At 43.1% G+C, this 15,223-nt stretch overlaps 1 protein-coding gene across 1 annotated transcript in view; it reads right to left on the bottom strand.

Annotated features, from left to right (window-relative positions):
* lrrc1 (leucine rich repeat containing 1) overlaps nucleotides 1-15,223 on the bottom strand; it is a 29,780-nt gene that overhangs the window by 7,242 nt on the left and 7,315 nt on the right. The window contains exons 3-11 of the mRNA XM_012840432.3: nucleotides 14,280-14,358; nucleotides 13,188-13,277; nucleotides 10,351-10,407; nucleotides 10,032-10,095; nucleotides 9,696-9,770; nucleotides 8,694-8,838; nucleotides 6,705-6,823; nucleotides 5,419-5,502; nucleotides 390-505 (exon numbers count right to left, since the gene is read on the bottom strand). Of these exons, the coding sequence (XP_012695886.2) occupies nucleotides 390-505; nucleotides 5,419-5,502; nucleotides 6,705-6,823; nucleotides 8,694-8,838; nucleotides 9,696-9,770; nucleotides 10,032-10,095; nucleotides 10,351-10,407; nucleotides 13,188-13,277; nucleotides 14,280-14,358 (829 nt within the window). The remainder of the gene's footprint in view (nucleotides 1-389; nucleotides 506-5,418; nucleotides 5,503-6,704; nucleotides 6,824-8,693; nucleotides 8,839-9,695; nucleotides 9,771-10,031; nucleotides 10,096-10,350; nucleotides 10,408-13,187; nucleotides 13,278-14,279; nucleotides 14,359-15,223) is intronic.

The following is a 15,223-nucleotide window of genomic DNA, read 5'->3' as shown; positions in this document are numbered from 1 at the left end:
TTACCCCACACACACACACACACACACACACACACACACAAATACCACTCTGCATCCAAATGGTCAACTTAGGTAAGCCCTTCTACGTGGCATGATCTGGCTAGATTTGCAAATTCATAACGTGGCCAGGCCTTCAGTCACATCTGGCAGATCAAACCCCGCATCAACAGTGAATCTTTTTCATTAGAATCAGTGGCCACTCCAGAGTGTGTAATCAGCTTCCTCTCAGAACATCACAGACCGTCTCCAAATGAACTTAGCTCAGGGGGGAACCCAGGTCCAGCCTGGATCCCGTCTGAGACTTGTGACCTGTGGGGTGGGGTTGGCGTGGGGAGGTGGGGGTTTGACATTGCGATTTGCTGGTTTAATGAGTGTCTGCGATGTCCCACCTGTTTCCCGACACATCAAATACGTGCAGTTCAGTAGCTTGTGACAGCTCGGAGGGAATGTGTTTCAATTGATTTTCGCGCACACAGAAGACATTCAAGCTGCTGCACCCGCCAATCTGCCAAAAGAGAAGAGAAGAAAAGACAAACACTTCAAAGCATTAGCCTACATGCAGTGTGCAGAGTCCAAGGATAAACTACTGACTCAATGACTGTTTGAATGAATGAATGAACTGGTGTGACGTGCAAGTAAATGACAGATTAGTTACTGAATGAATGAATGAATACATGAATGAATGAGTGAATAAATGAAAGGATGAATACAGCCCTGAACTGAAAACAATAAAACGTAGCAAAACTGCTGCCGGGAAACACAAGCGCTTAACTAAGGTGTCAGACCTAAAGGACATCAATATAGGGTGGACCATGACTGTGGGGCTAAAATTAGAGGCAATTAGTGGTGGTGGTGTAAAGCGCGATGCTAATGGCTTGCCAAAGACCAGACAGCAATCAACGCCATCAGACAGGGCTGCGCCCTACCCTGACACAGGCACACAGACACAGACACAGACACAGACACACAGTCCTGCAGCTTCCCAGCCTCATTAAATGCTAGATCACAGGCGTCGAATGGGACAACGCACTTACTTACTGCTTACAAACTACTGTTCCCTTTGAGTACTACAGACACTGCAGCCAACCAAGGCGAGCGTGAGTCATTAAAAAATAAATAAACACATAAATAAACAAAGTGAGGTGAAGTGAGAGGGTGGAATTAGTTTCATGCTGGAGCAAGACAAACACCAGAAGGCGCTGACGGGAGTTGGAGGAGAATATTGAAGAGCCATGAAATGGTATCAGGCCTCAGGAGCCACCCAGCAGACGCGTCATACAAGAAACGTGTGAGAACCACACAGGGCATTTGGTGAACATATGGCCATAAATGATTCACAGTTGTTTGAAAGCTGGGCCATCAACAGAGCAAAGCTGCATAAGTCCTTTAAGGCATTATTATACAACTAATTGAATACATCCTCCACATGGCATCACAGCTAAACTCATTCCATTTCCTCATTAGCATTAGCAGATGCTTCCAAAGCACCTAACAGTATAACACAGATATGCATTTCTCAATTTAATAAATACTAAATACAGTAAATGTGAACTATGACAATGACTCTTCCTCCAAGAGTCTCAGTGTTCTATTTAACAGAGGCTTATGCAATGGCCACTGAGCTTAGGTCACTTTGGAGACTGTGGAGAGCGTTAGGTCTTCCCTCACTCACTCTCACTGACAGGGCCTTTTGCATCTCGGACACAGAGGCATTGTGTGTCTGTTTCAAAGAGCCTTTCAGATTACGCTTTAACCGGAGTCTAGCCTCTCTCCTTGACTGTCAACACACTCAGGAAACTGTAAGGAAAACAGTCTGGCTTGAAGTATTATGCAGGAGGAGAAATAACAGCAAAATGTCAACAAACCGCCGCTTCTGGGTTTATCGGAGCTCACTTTCACGGCCAACGGGAAACACACCAAGAGCAGCCGCACGTATTGTGCTAAGGCCATGCAACTAAAATAGATTAAATACATTTTTGTTTTGCTTTTTTTTTTTTTTATCTGAGCTACGAGGAGGTAATGGAAGACGTGTACATTTCTAGTTTCTTAGTTATGTGCTTGGACCTGCAATCAGAGCCTCACTGTGGTTAAAACAAGTTAGAGCAGGGGACAGCCATTCAAGTGAATTATTAAAAAATCAATCATTCTCTTCACCAAACTTTATCATGCACATCTTCAAACTAAAAATGCCTCATAATACACATTATGTCTGCTTGTCCGTGTAGCCCAAAATGAATTAGCCATCAGAATGACAGTGACCATGAAGAGATGTCACCCAAGCCTTCCACCGTGTGGAAAGAACCTCCACTAGTACTGCTGGCTGGAAAAAAAACAGAAGCCAAATCTGACTAACACACACATAAAATACAAATTCCAATACTTCAAGGCTATCAAAACAGAAGCTATTTGAGGCCAGGACTCACTGTTCGACCTTTATCATTTTGAAAGAGATGATTCATTTCTTAGGTTACTTGTTAACCTTCGGGGCAAGGCACTGTTTTTTTCCCCCTTTATCAGGAAGGAATGCAGAGCCAGTACCAAAGTCCAGCCGTGAGTGCCAGAGTACCAGCGCAGAACTGGGTAGGCTCGTTCACAACCGCAGAGGGGGCTGAATGAATTACCACTGAACCGGAAAGACCAACCACCAGCCGCAGAATCCCAAACGCCCCATCCCCTTTCGAACACCAACGATCTCTCCTCTTCTGTCTCTGTCTCTAAGTTCCACAGATACTCACTTGCACGCACGCGCACACACACACACACACACACACACACACACACACGAACAAACAAACACACATAAACAACCAAGCACAGGCACGCACACACACAGACACACGTACAAAACACAAATAAACACTTGCACAAATTTCTATTCTATGCAAGGATGAATGAAACGGATCCTGCTGTTTAATAACAGAGGAGTGTGCCCACAGCTGCTTGCCACCATCTGAAGCACAATGCCAACGTCCAAACAAAACAAAGCCTTGGGCTGTGCAGTAAACTGTTCTGGATTAAAGTGTCCGCCGAGAGCCAAAGGTCACAATTTGTTTTTTTCCCTGGAGCCATAACACAGCGATAATACCTTTGTTTTACCCTGAACCACAATCACAGACTACAGGTGCACAGAGAACAATACCTTTGCAAAAATTGTAATTCCTTTTATGTGGAGATGGAAGATTTGTATCCAAGTGCACAAAATAAACACATTATGTAATGATTTTGACAAAACTCCAGTGCGTAGGTTTCGGAGTATATGGGTCTATAGGTGTGATAACCAAGGCCACCTTTAAAGCCCAATGAAAATAATGTGAACTTTTGGTCATAAGGATGCTTATGAAACAGCTCAATATTGGGGTATATGTCGAAAGCCAACACCCAACAATATAGCGGTTTACCAGTCATTGGGTCCTTCAGCTGGTATTAGCAAAAACACCGAACTCTTCTGTGTACTTTTCTCAGTCTTTCACATAGAGACTGTTTGCCCCATCCTCCACTCCTAATAAGTAGGGATTTTTAGTGTGTAAAAGAATAAGAGGACACTATATGCATATCAAATGACTTTAGTACGATGGCTAGTTATCTGTTCAAAGGCCAGCAATTCAGGTTTTACAAATACGACAGGAAATTAGATCCCACCCTTCTTGTCTAAGGTAAAAAAAAAAAATAGCAGTCCGACTTCCACTTCTTCTTCAACCGCACTTGCTTGATGCAAGAACAAATGATGCCCGACTCCACTCCAGATGTCCGTGATGTGGGAGCTGCGACTGATTACCGCACCGGGCCACTGGCAGAATGTTAAACAGCTCTGCCCACCACTTATCTCTCAAGTGATATGTTTACAACAAGTCTGCTCTTTGAAAAACAGCAAGCCAAATTCAAACAAAGGAGGTGTATGGTTTGCACTTGTCTCACAGTATTGTAGTCCTACATTAATATTGCTAAATGTATTCCTGCATCAAATGCAGGGGTTAAAGCAAAAAAAAATCCTGAGCCTGAACTTTTTTGGGTGGGGGGGGGCGTGTCCCGTGGCATGGACACATTCGCAGGGTCAAAAAAACAAACAAACAAACAAACATTTAGAAATGAATGATTGCAGATTATGGTGAGACTTTTGAAACTGCACTCCCAAGAAAGGTCAGCAATAGTACTCCACCTCACTACAATATGGTACTAACACATGTAGCATTCACGATTTCTTTTGATATCAAGTTTTGCTGCTAAGCTTTGTCCTTGAAAGGTTACAAGATGACCTACAATCACAAGGTGACATGTTATAAGGGTATGTCAGTGGAAGAAGATTTGATTTGCAACCATTTCATTGAGGATATATGAAAAAGGACATTTACTTAAAGTGCAACAGTGAACTGTAGATAATAATGTAGTTTTATATTGCAACATTTCCATAATTAGCCTACTTTGTTAATAGAGAATATATCAATAAAATAAATAACAAACAAAACATTAAAATGTTACAAGTAGTAACTGGTACAACTGGTAACTTTAATGTTGGGAAATAAATACAAAACAGGACTTTGTCCATGTACTTGTTGGTGGCTTCGTCGACATTTAAGGAAAACATGCCGTTTTTTTAGCTTTTCTGAAATACCGTACGTCTTTTAAACTCTGGTGTTATGACGTGTGTGTTAAAATAGCGGCATGCCGATTGGATATTGACAGTTTAGTCAAACACACGTCACACACACGGTCAGTTATTGATGCCGGTACATCAGCTGTGGATGTTGCTCCCGGTAAAGGCGTTGTGTGTTGGAGAGCTAGTTGCATATATTAGCTTTCTCGAGCACAAAGTGCAGAAGCAAGCACCTGCTTCTCTTAACTTCTTACACCAGCTACCAAAAGGCTTACTGTCCTTCCCTTCCCATCTCTTCTATCCATGCCCAGCGCCATTTATTTTCATGAACTTACTTTCCATCCTACTCTCCTTTGGTGTGATGTCTCTCTACTCGGGCATCTACCCTAGGCAGAGCGATAGAGAAAAGTCGGTGTTTGAAGCACATTTTCCCAAGACCCGCCCCAATCTACTTCTGATTGGCTAATAATGTTATTTTGAGAGCGGGAGAGTTGTGCTCCTTTCATTTCATTGGCAGACGAACTCATAAACTCGAAAGTGATGGTGATGATATCGAGACGTGTTTAAAAAAAAATATATATATTTTTTTTTTTTCGCAGCCAAACGCCGCACGCCGGAAATCCGGCACGGTGCCGGAATACTTTAATCCCTGCAAATGTTTGTCAGTTTTTTGTCAGTTAAAATCAGTGCAGGTTTAAAAAAAAAAAAAAAGATTGTATGGCGTTTTGTATATAATGATACCAACACACACATTATCTTCGATACAGAGGTCATGAGGTGAAAGGTCACAGCCGTAGCCAGCATCTGTGTAAGGTCCGCACACATACCTCTTTGGGCAAAGAAGTCAGGCGATTCCGATCACAGTTGAAGTTTGACAGCTTCTTCAGCTTTCCAATACCTCTAGGCAAACTCTGAAAAGAGGGGCGGGGGGGAGAGAAAGAGGATACCATTAAGAACGTGATGAGCATAGAAAGTGGGGACCTCCTACGCATGCCTCCTACGGAGGGCACGGGGGGAAAAGACACAGCGATGTGTGCTGCCTGAGGATCAGCACGTGGCTGAAGAGGATGAAGAGTTCTAATTGGTCATGTGGGGTTTTCCTCAGGACGCTGCTGACAGGCCTCACGAACAGACCACTGAGGGGAGTGACGGAGCACGACGGTGGGCGGGGGGCAGAGAGATGAGGGCTACCCAGCTTAATATAATTGAAGACAATAGTGGGCTGTTGGTTTTTTTTCTTCCAACAGTCTCCTGAGTGAGCTCCCAGGGTGTTCCGTCGGCGGACATTTCCTGGTTCTCTAATGAAGCAGTCTGCTCTCTTAATCAAAAAAGGCCCTAACGAGTCGACACAACAGTCTTCTGCTCAAGAGAGCGGGGGGGGGGGCTTAGTCTACACAGAAACCACACACAAGGTGGCAGATTGGAATTCTTTGGCAGGGGGTAGAGGGAATCTCGAAACTAATTAGCCTGAGCAATCCTATGTCTGTCTGTGGAATTACGATGGGCAGATAAAGTGGTGGCTTAATATCTACAGGCCAAGCAGCTGTTCCCTGGAAATCACACCTGCAACATCTCCATGAAATACAGTATATTGTCAGTGAGAGGCCCGTCACCGAATGCGCAATGATTTATGCATTTGACAGTTCACCAACCACCAACGAGGCAGAGTTATTAGAAACTGGAAAAAAGCCTATCTTAGGAAGATTAATGTTGCTTGTCTCACTAGAAATATAGTATCTACTGGTTGTATTTATTTATCCAGCTTTCGTCTTCAATTATCAGTATGGCAGGCAAACCATGACAAGGACGTCCAATAACTTGCTTCTTTGGGCTGTAGATGGAGGCCTTCAGTATAGTATAAGGTCTAGCTGGCAGGCTGTTTCTTTTCTTTCTCCTTCCTATTGTTCATTATGACAAATCATTCATACATGAGGCTGAGATGAACACCAGTGGAAAGCCTGAACAGGGCCTTGACATTCTCAAACTACATTCTCAGTCAGAATGACAGTAATCCTTCTAGAACTTTTACTTCCTTCTACTGCTAAACAAGAAAGGCAACTTAAAGGCTATCTTCGCTGACGGTGACCCATGATGAGGAAGTGAGCGAACTCACCACTAGTTGATTCTCCGTGAGCACGAGCTCGGTGAGGCTTTCACAGTTGCCAATGCTCTCTGGAAGCAGAACAAGTCGATTCTGGTCCGCTTTCAGTATGGAGAGTTTTCGAAGTTTGCCTGGGGATGAGACAACACAGAGATAGATCAGCTTCCAAGTGGTTGCGACAACAGAGGTATTTGATTATATCAATGCAACACATAACCTCTTTTTGAAAATAGTTCAAGAGTCTATCATCAAATTTCCGGTAATATCAAAATGTAATGTTTAAAATGAGTCCTCTCTGATCATTGGTTATATCAAATTTAAAATGTATAAAATGAGTCCTCTCTGTTCATTGGTCATGCATGGTGTGGCATCTATGACTCAATGTGGCCTGTGCCTCTCTGGTTCCTCTTCACCATCAAGAGATGCGGGAGGCCAGATGACCTCACACCATCAGTGCAAACAAAAAACACAGCCCACTCCCGCAGAGAGAGGACATTGACGGTACAAGAGGAAGACAGTGACTAGGTAGAAAGACGACTATGACTGTGACTGTGACTGTGAGGGCTCTCAACTTCTCAACTCCTGAGACAAAAAATGTTTTGACCCATGCAAATTCTGAGAACGAATAGAAATACAGATAAAAAATAAATAAATATATATATAAAAACTACACATAAGCTGTTGACTTTATATTACAGATTATACAGCCGTTGTGTCCGGTCAAACGAGTCATTTCTGATTGGACAAGAGGCCTTCCATGAGATCCTAGCACAACCCTATTCGGACTCTTCACCGTTAGTAAATCACTCTGCATTTAATATACTTCAACATTCCATTCACGTACATTTGACAGTTATCGAGTGAGGAGAGGGAGAAACTGGAGTAGGGGAATGTATAAATTAACATAATCATGAAGACAGGTGAGCGCACAAATTCATTTGCCCAAATAGCCTCTCTCACTCTACTTGACTGCAGAGTGACAGTATTCGTTGCTTGGCAACGCTCAACACCAAAAACTCAGGTTGGAACACTTTTTTGGGGATGAATAAACAAACTAGAAATAAACAAATGAGAGCACAATCAAGAGTGTTTCAACTCAATTAGTCGGTAGTAAACTGTTGTAGAAAAGCAATATTCGGGCCAATGGCCGAATCACAGTCGTGGGGATATCCTCTACCCTTTACTCTGGTGTCATATTGCTTAATTATGTATATGTGTCAAAGACGAGAGAGAGAGAGGGGGGTTCTGTGAGCAGTGCCCAGCAGTGCTGTTCGGTGCACACAGTCACACAGGATCAAGTGGATCAGCGAGATGAGACTCAGTGTCAATCACAGCTCAGACCCACATTAAGTGGTGAGGGCTGAGCAGTTCAGTGCCGGAAACATCCTGCCACATCCGTGTTCTAACAAACAGCAGAGTGCTCTGCACTCACAGTCTGACAGGGATGCAAGTTCTCTCATGCAGGGATTTCCCCAGATGGTTTGAAATTCACCATAAGATATCTGGACATCTCTCTGGGGTCGGTATCAGACAACCTGCCTCCATTCACTGTTTCACTGATGCGTATAGTACAGTGTATGACACAGACCTGCTGTTTGGGGGGGAATGGGGGGGGTGCGTTGATCACACACACATAGGCAACAACTCCATTTCCAACTGCCTTCTGATCTGACCCCACAAGCACTTACTTACACTCTCATGCTGTGCGCATGTAAGAGGATTCACAATTACAAATACACACATAGCACTCCAAAGCGTGCAGGCAGGCATGCACACACACACACACACACACACAGTAATGCAATGTAAATAAATCAAGAGGGTAGAATGACCATACTACACTACACACACCCCACTAACACTACCACTGCTGGGGACTGAGTGTGTGCGTACATGCGTATTTGTTTATGCATCCTCACACACACACACACACTCACACACCCACACACTCATTGGCACACACACACACACTCACACACCCATACCCACACACACACTGACCTATGCCTTCTGGCAGCATGTCGATGAGGTTCTGGGACACCAGCAGGTCAGTGAGGGAATGCATGCTGCTGAGTTCCTCCGGGAGGCGCTCTAACTTGTTCTCAGAGACGTCCAGGCACAGCAGGCTCCTCATGCTGCCCATCTCCTAGAGAAAACAACACACAACAATCACACTGCATTCCAGAATGCTTTTTTTTTTACATAGACATGTTTATATAAGCTGTTGTATATGAATGTACAGAACTCCATCATCCACTGGCCTATCTATACATCGTGCTTTGTGTGGCCATATATACTTCACAACCAACAATATACAATGCACCATAACAACCCAAAGATGCTTTGCACGGTTATGTGGGGAAAAACTCACACTATACTATACTATATTATACTATACATCACACAATCTCCAAGAGATACACCCTGTTACATGAGCGTACACACCACTCTTCCATCTACTAATGGGAGGTATTGATTCCTCACACACAAATGGCCGCATCGCTCCTGACTCAGTTAACGTATTTCAGTTTGCAGACGATACTACAGTGGTTGGGCTGCTAAACAGTGATGATGATGCAACCACAATGACTTCATATTAGGAGACTGTATTTGATTTAGGAGACCAGTTACCAGACCAAGCTCTCACACACACACACACACACACACACACACACACACACACACACACACACACACACACACACACACACACACACACACACACCCCCCCCCCCCCAAATAATCACACCCAAGTCTAATACAACTAGAAATGGACAAGATTCATAAGGTACGTCAAAGGCATTCACTGAATCGGCTTAAAATACTGAAATGTAAAAAACAACATGTGGACGCATTACATGAAGCTATCCCTTCAAGACTGAGCAAACAGCCATGATCACATTCCACAAACGTCACTGCAACCTCTTTGCGCACACACACACATAAAAATACACAAACGAACACAACACAACCTCAGCAGGGAACATTTCCGGAATCTCTTACCGCTGGAATTTCGGCCAACTGGTTCCCGTCCAGCCACAGGTCTTTCAGGCTGACAAGACAGCCTATTGTCTCGGGCTAGATGGGGAAGGGAGGTTTGACATGGGTCAGTGTGAGAGAGCCACGGCACCAGGTGACTGGCACCAACGTAAACAGGAATGTGGAGCTAAACGCCAAGCATAAGCCCAGCTGCATTCCTCTGAGCCCTGAGGCTCTGGTTAGAGCACACTCACACTGAGAGGTGGGTCAGGTTTGGGGCTTCCTGTCAAAGCCACTGTTTAAAGGGGGTAAATAATATGTTTCACCTGTTAGAATAACCAGGTTTAGGATGGGACTCACCAAATTATAAAGTTCATTGTTCCCTAGATCCAGTTCTTCAAGTTTAGCAAGTTGTGACAGAGACCTGGATGAACAAAATCAAAGCAAATAGTTATTTACAAAAAGCAGTTCTTTCTTTTCAATCAATGTTGCATGACCAAATCAGAGATATGACAACATGTTATCGACAACATGTAAACATTTTGGAATCATGGACACCATAAATCTCACATGGACATATTTAAGGCCTGAGGAGGCTAATTCAACAGACAAAACAGTGTTCCTGTGCACACAAACACACTCAGCTCAGACATACAACAGTAATGTTTGTATTACTCACTCTGGTAAATATGTCAACAGGTTCTCTCGGAGTTCCAGTGATATCAAATTACAAAGGCTGCAAAGAGAGGCAAAAGTAGATATGTGTTAGTCATGTATAAATGGAGACATCAGATATTCTGACCAGTAAGGACTTGTAGGCTTGTGGAGTTAACATGCTAATGTTTGATGCCAATCATGACAGATATGTTAAATTCACAGTACTGCACGCTTAGGCCTTCATTTGCCTGTTACGCTCCAAAGTGCAATGTAAAGCATATAGCTCCAAAGTTAGCTACAATGACAGTTTTGGTGCAGAGTTAAAGTAGGCCATGCCACACTAAAATTGGGTAAATTAGTTTAGAAGAAAAAAAAGACAGAGCCCTTTTATGTTGATTCATGCCACTGTGCAGAGCAACAGAAGCCAAGTCTAATAGTGTTTGTTTAAGAAGACCATAATCAGTTGTGACACCAAAGAGTGGTGCCTTATAATTCATGGGATCAAGACAGCAAAGGAAAGCTTTCTAGAAAGTGGAAAAGGGTGATTTTTTTCCCCTCCAGGTTCAAATCCTAGATTCCTTCAAATGTTACATCATGGTTTAGAATCACTTTTCAGCTAAAATGAGCTTTGCTTCAAGCGAAGGGTGACTCAGCGACTTGGAACAAAACATGACAACATTCCAACTGGCCTCAATAGAGTTGACCACTGGCTATGGCCAGTGAGACGGTTCTACAAAATACAGAACAGTACATTTGCACTTTCATCAGCTGCCATGCAGTTGTGCTATCTTCAATTACTTATTTTGAATACTACCTCCGTTCATCCCTGTTCATCTCTGTTCATGAGTCTACGCAGACAGACAGAAAATGCTTTGGGCGATCCCTTTCAGTATTATTATGTCAGAATTATGTTTGCCTCCATAATGGCATAATCATACATAATTCAGATAGCAACAATGCTCTGAATAAAAACATGCAAAACTGATAAAAGAAGGTATTAACATAGTGACATATTTTTTTCAAATGGCTTGCAGACGAAAAAAGGATTGCAAAGCTTTTAAACACTTCTCTTCAGTAGTAAACCAACATGGCAAAGCAGCTTTTCAGGTCTTTGATTATGCCAAAAATGGAAGGAAAGCAAATAAACACTAACTCTGTAGGCAGCAGCTGAAGGATTAACTGAGGGGGGAAATGCGCTTTATATCTATAAATAATATCGCCTCAATGACAGGATAACTTGCTGCGATGTCGCTAAATCCACGGCCGGCCGGCCCACCCCCAGCACATACATAAGCCTGCAGTCACACTTTAACTGTTCCGGATTAAAAGGGAGAGGACAGTCTTTGATTCCGAAGGCCATCTAAAGGTGGGTCGGTATTCTTTTCCAAAAGGCACTTGCATTTGCATTGAGATTGGATTTTTGATAGTTTTATCTGATAGTGTTGAATGTGTATGCATCAACTCGTGTGTCTAACACTTTACAGGCATTGCGAAAGCCAACTTTGCTATCGGTTTTGCATATTTCCACACCACCGACATACCTAAGCACGTAGCTCATGCCTATATCAGAAATTCTCACATCAGGTCGACGTGGCAAAATCATTTTAAAGCCTTTATCGGCAAATGACCGATAACGTGCTGATATCATCATGCATCTCAACACAAAACCTATCCAGGTAATGAATCAACCAAACCACGCAAATCTGCACTGTTCTGTTGACCTCACTCCTGTTCACAATAAGGCTCAATACAACCTACAGGAAAAGGGAACAACGTTCTCATCATCTGAATCACGCTCTCCTGTATCTCCAGCCAGCAGCGCTCTCATATGTAGCAGAATGGTAATTCGTGGCAAACTGAGCTGTGTGATGTTAACCTTACACCAAACCTTCAAAGCTATAATCTTCTTATTACACAGACAGCGGTGAGAAATATAAGCCAGAGCCATATGCCCATCTGTGCCAAAGTATAAACCCATTAGCGGAGGCCAAATCTCCTGTTTAGGAACAAATTTGTTGGCGCTGGGAGTCAGCTCTGTGGTGGCACATGAGTAGCCATCTTATCTGTCAGCGGCCTGGGACGAGCAGCCTGCACACAGCATCGGAAAAGTCTGGACAAAGAGCAAGGAGGAAATTGCAGAGGAAATGAACAAGGTCGAGGAATCACACACAGAGGAAGTAGAGAGAGGGAAAAAACAGACAAGTGGACCGTCACAGCAAACGCTATGCACACTGCCAGTCCTCCATGGGGTTGACACACAGAATGTAGAGAGCATTCTTCAAGGAAGAATCAGCAAATGTAAACGTGACATTTCTGAAACGGAGACGAGATTCTGTAGACGTTTGAGGGGCTAAAGGCAGGTACGATCACGCTCTGGAGCAACGTCTGTCGACTCGAAACTGCAGCGAGTGAAACTGGGTGTGAGCGATGCCCTGAGACGGCACAGAGCAACTCCTGCAGCCCCGCGCCGCAACCAAAACACAAATGGCACTAATGACAACGGTAGAAAGCTGACGGACGAGTTTCAGAGAGTGGGTGCACTGATAAGCACAACACACTGATTAGCTGTTAGCTATTCTGGAACTGTACCGCACTGATGGCGCTATGCTAGTACTCCTGATGCCGAGGAAATTAAGAAATAATTTAGAATTTCCTGTCCTTTCTTGGGAACATCATTACGAGAATTCTTCCAACAGCAGTAATCAGAATCAGCATGGGGAAATACTGGAGAGAGCTAGAGGATTTCCAGACAGAGAGGAAAAACAAACGTACTTCCCTATGTGTGTGTGTGTGTGTGTGTGTGTGTGTGTGTGTGTGTGTGTGTGTGTGTGTGAGAGAGAGAGGAAACGACTAACTTACTTTCCTATGTTTTCTGGCAAGGTCTGCAAAGAAATATCATTGATGGAGAGGCAAGTTAAATTCCTTAACTCTGGAAAACTTTCTGGCAATCTGCAAAACAAGAAGAAAAATCCTAATGTTTATTTAAAGTGGCTGCACAAACATGAGGAATTTGTCTGCAAACACACACACACACACACACACACACACACACACACACAGCTAGAGGTGAGAGACAAAATTCACACCTCCAAATGAGTTTGTATGTAAATGCACTTCACACAACATTCCTGCACTGACAGCAGCATTTGAATACCAGCGTGCCACAAGTACCACAAGTTCAAGTCCTTATCTTGAGCTCATCAATAGCACGTTTGCATGCGGGTCTGTATGTGCATGAGTCTACATGTTCAGTGTGGCATGAACGCATTCCCATGCGTCTGTGAGCTCGGACTATCAAGTCTGAAAGCATGCATGTCATTAAGCATCATAATGCCAATTGGAGTGAAACCTTATGCTTCTGGGTGGGTTAAGTAGACCACAGGGGTAAGGCCGCGCTTAGCAATGACTAACATTTATGGGAAAACCCTCTGACAAATTGGGGCACTGCTAATTCAATGAAAATAAATGCATTATGGGTGACCCACTCAGCATTTTTTTTAAATCTATTGGAATACCATTAAAAACAACAAAGGGTAAAGATTGATTTAGCGTTTCTTTGTATAAATGCAATCAGTTTCTTGCATGGACAAACAAACACATAACGAGGTTGCACAAATCTAAAAACACAGGAATGTATTTTATTAGAGACGTTTTTTTTAGGTACTTCTGAAGGCATTCTGTCCTATATAGTTCCCATGAGAGTGAAAGCCACCAATAAACAACTGTAAGCCTTAATGAAAACAAGCAAGTTTAATGAAACTGCATGGCTTATCTTTATTAAGGGTATGAATTGTTCAGGGTCTGTAAGCGTCCCAAGCATAACTGGTCAAACTGTTATGTGTTCACATGTGAAGCAACAACAGCAACAATAGCGACAATAGCAGCAACAGCAACAATAGCCCCAACAGCAGAAACAGCAGCAATAGCAACGTGACATTTCTTGTTAATTACCTTGTTAGTGGGTTTCCACTGAAGTCAGCTACTTGGAGAGCTTTACAGTATGAAATGCTTTCAGGGATTTCCATGATGTCTGTGTGCCAAGAACCAAAAACAAAAATCAAGTTAGCATGGTAGATAATTGCTGACATGTCAACCCACTATGGCTATGCTCATGACAATGACAGGGAGAATTGCAAAAGAAGAAAAATTGAAACAAATAATACCATCAACAAACAAACAAACAATCAATATAGAATAATGAAAACAACTATACTAGGTAAATGTACTGTATGTGTGTGATAACAATTCTAAAACTCGTTGTGGTACATCACAATGTTAAAACATACGCTCTTTAAATGAAAACATTACCAACAATGTGCAAAAAGAAAGTCAAAGTTCAAAGCTTTTGTCCCCTGCGAGGATTTCTTTTAGATAGAGATATGATATAAATGTAACCGTAACATAAAACACATTCAGGGAAACGTCTATTTAAAAGTCATCTGAGACACCGCAACTTTATGATAGGAGCTGCTAGTAGGAATCACCATTTGAACCTCTGTAATTGGCCGATGTAATCGAGATAATTATCGTTGGAAGCGTGTTCCTGTGAGGAACGCCTGTTTCCCCGGCTGGGAGTTGTTCCGGAGAGAGACCGTTTACCCCTCTCTTCTCGGAGGTTAGAGAGTCTAATTGTGGACTCCGCCAAAACCACTGTGGTTTTAGGAATATGCTGGGCACAGCCGCGAGTAGACCAGGCGGGGGTGGACGGGATGTATATCACAGACAGAACACACTAAACAATGTCCAACAGTACAGATTCAGTCGAGCTCAAGCCTTCTTCCCAAGCTGTCTGAGAACTGACCAAGCTGACCTTTTCTCCCTTTCTTTTAGGTGTAGTTGGAAGTCTTTATGGAGACGATTTCTCATGTGATTAAATACTCCAACTTTTCATACTT

This window comes from Clupea harengus, chromosome 13, assembly GCF_900700415.2.
Source record: "Clupea harengus chromosome 13, Ch_v2.0.2, whole genome shotgun sequence".
In the NCBI taxonomy this organism is placed as follows: Eukaryota; Metazoa; Chordata; class Actinopteri; order Clupeiformes; family Clupeidae; genus Clupea; species Clupea harengus.
The sequence above is the reverse complement of the archived record's forward strand: the minus strand, read 5'-3'. Positions and strand labels throughout refer to the sequence as shown.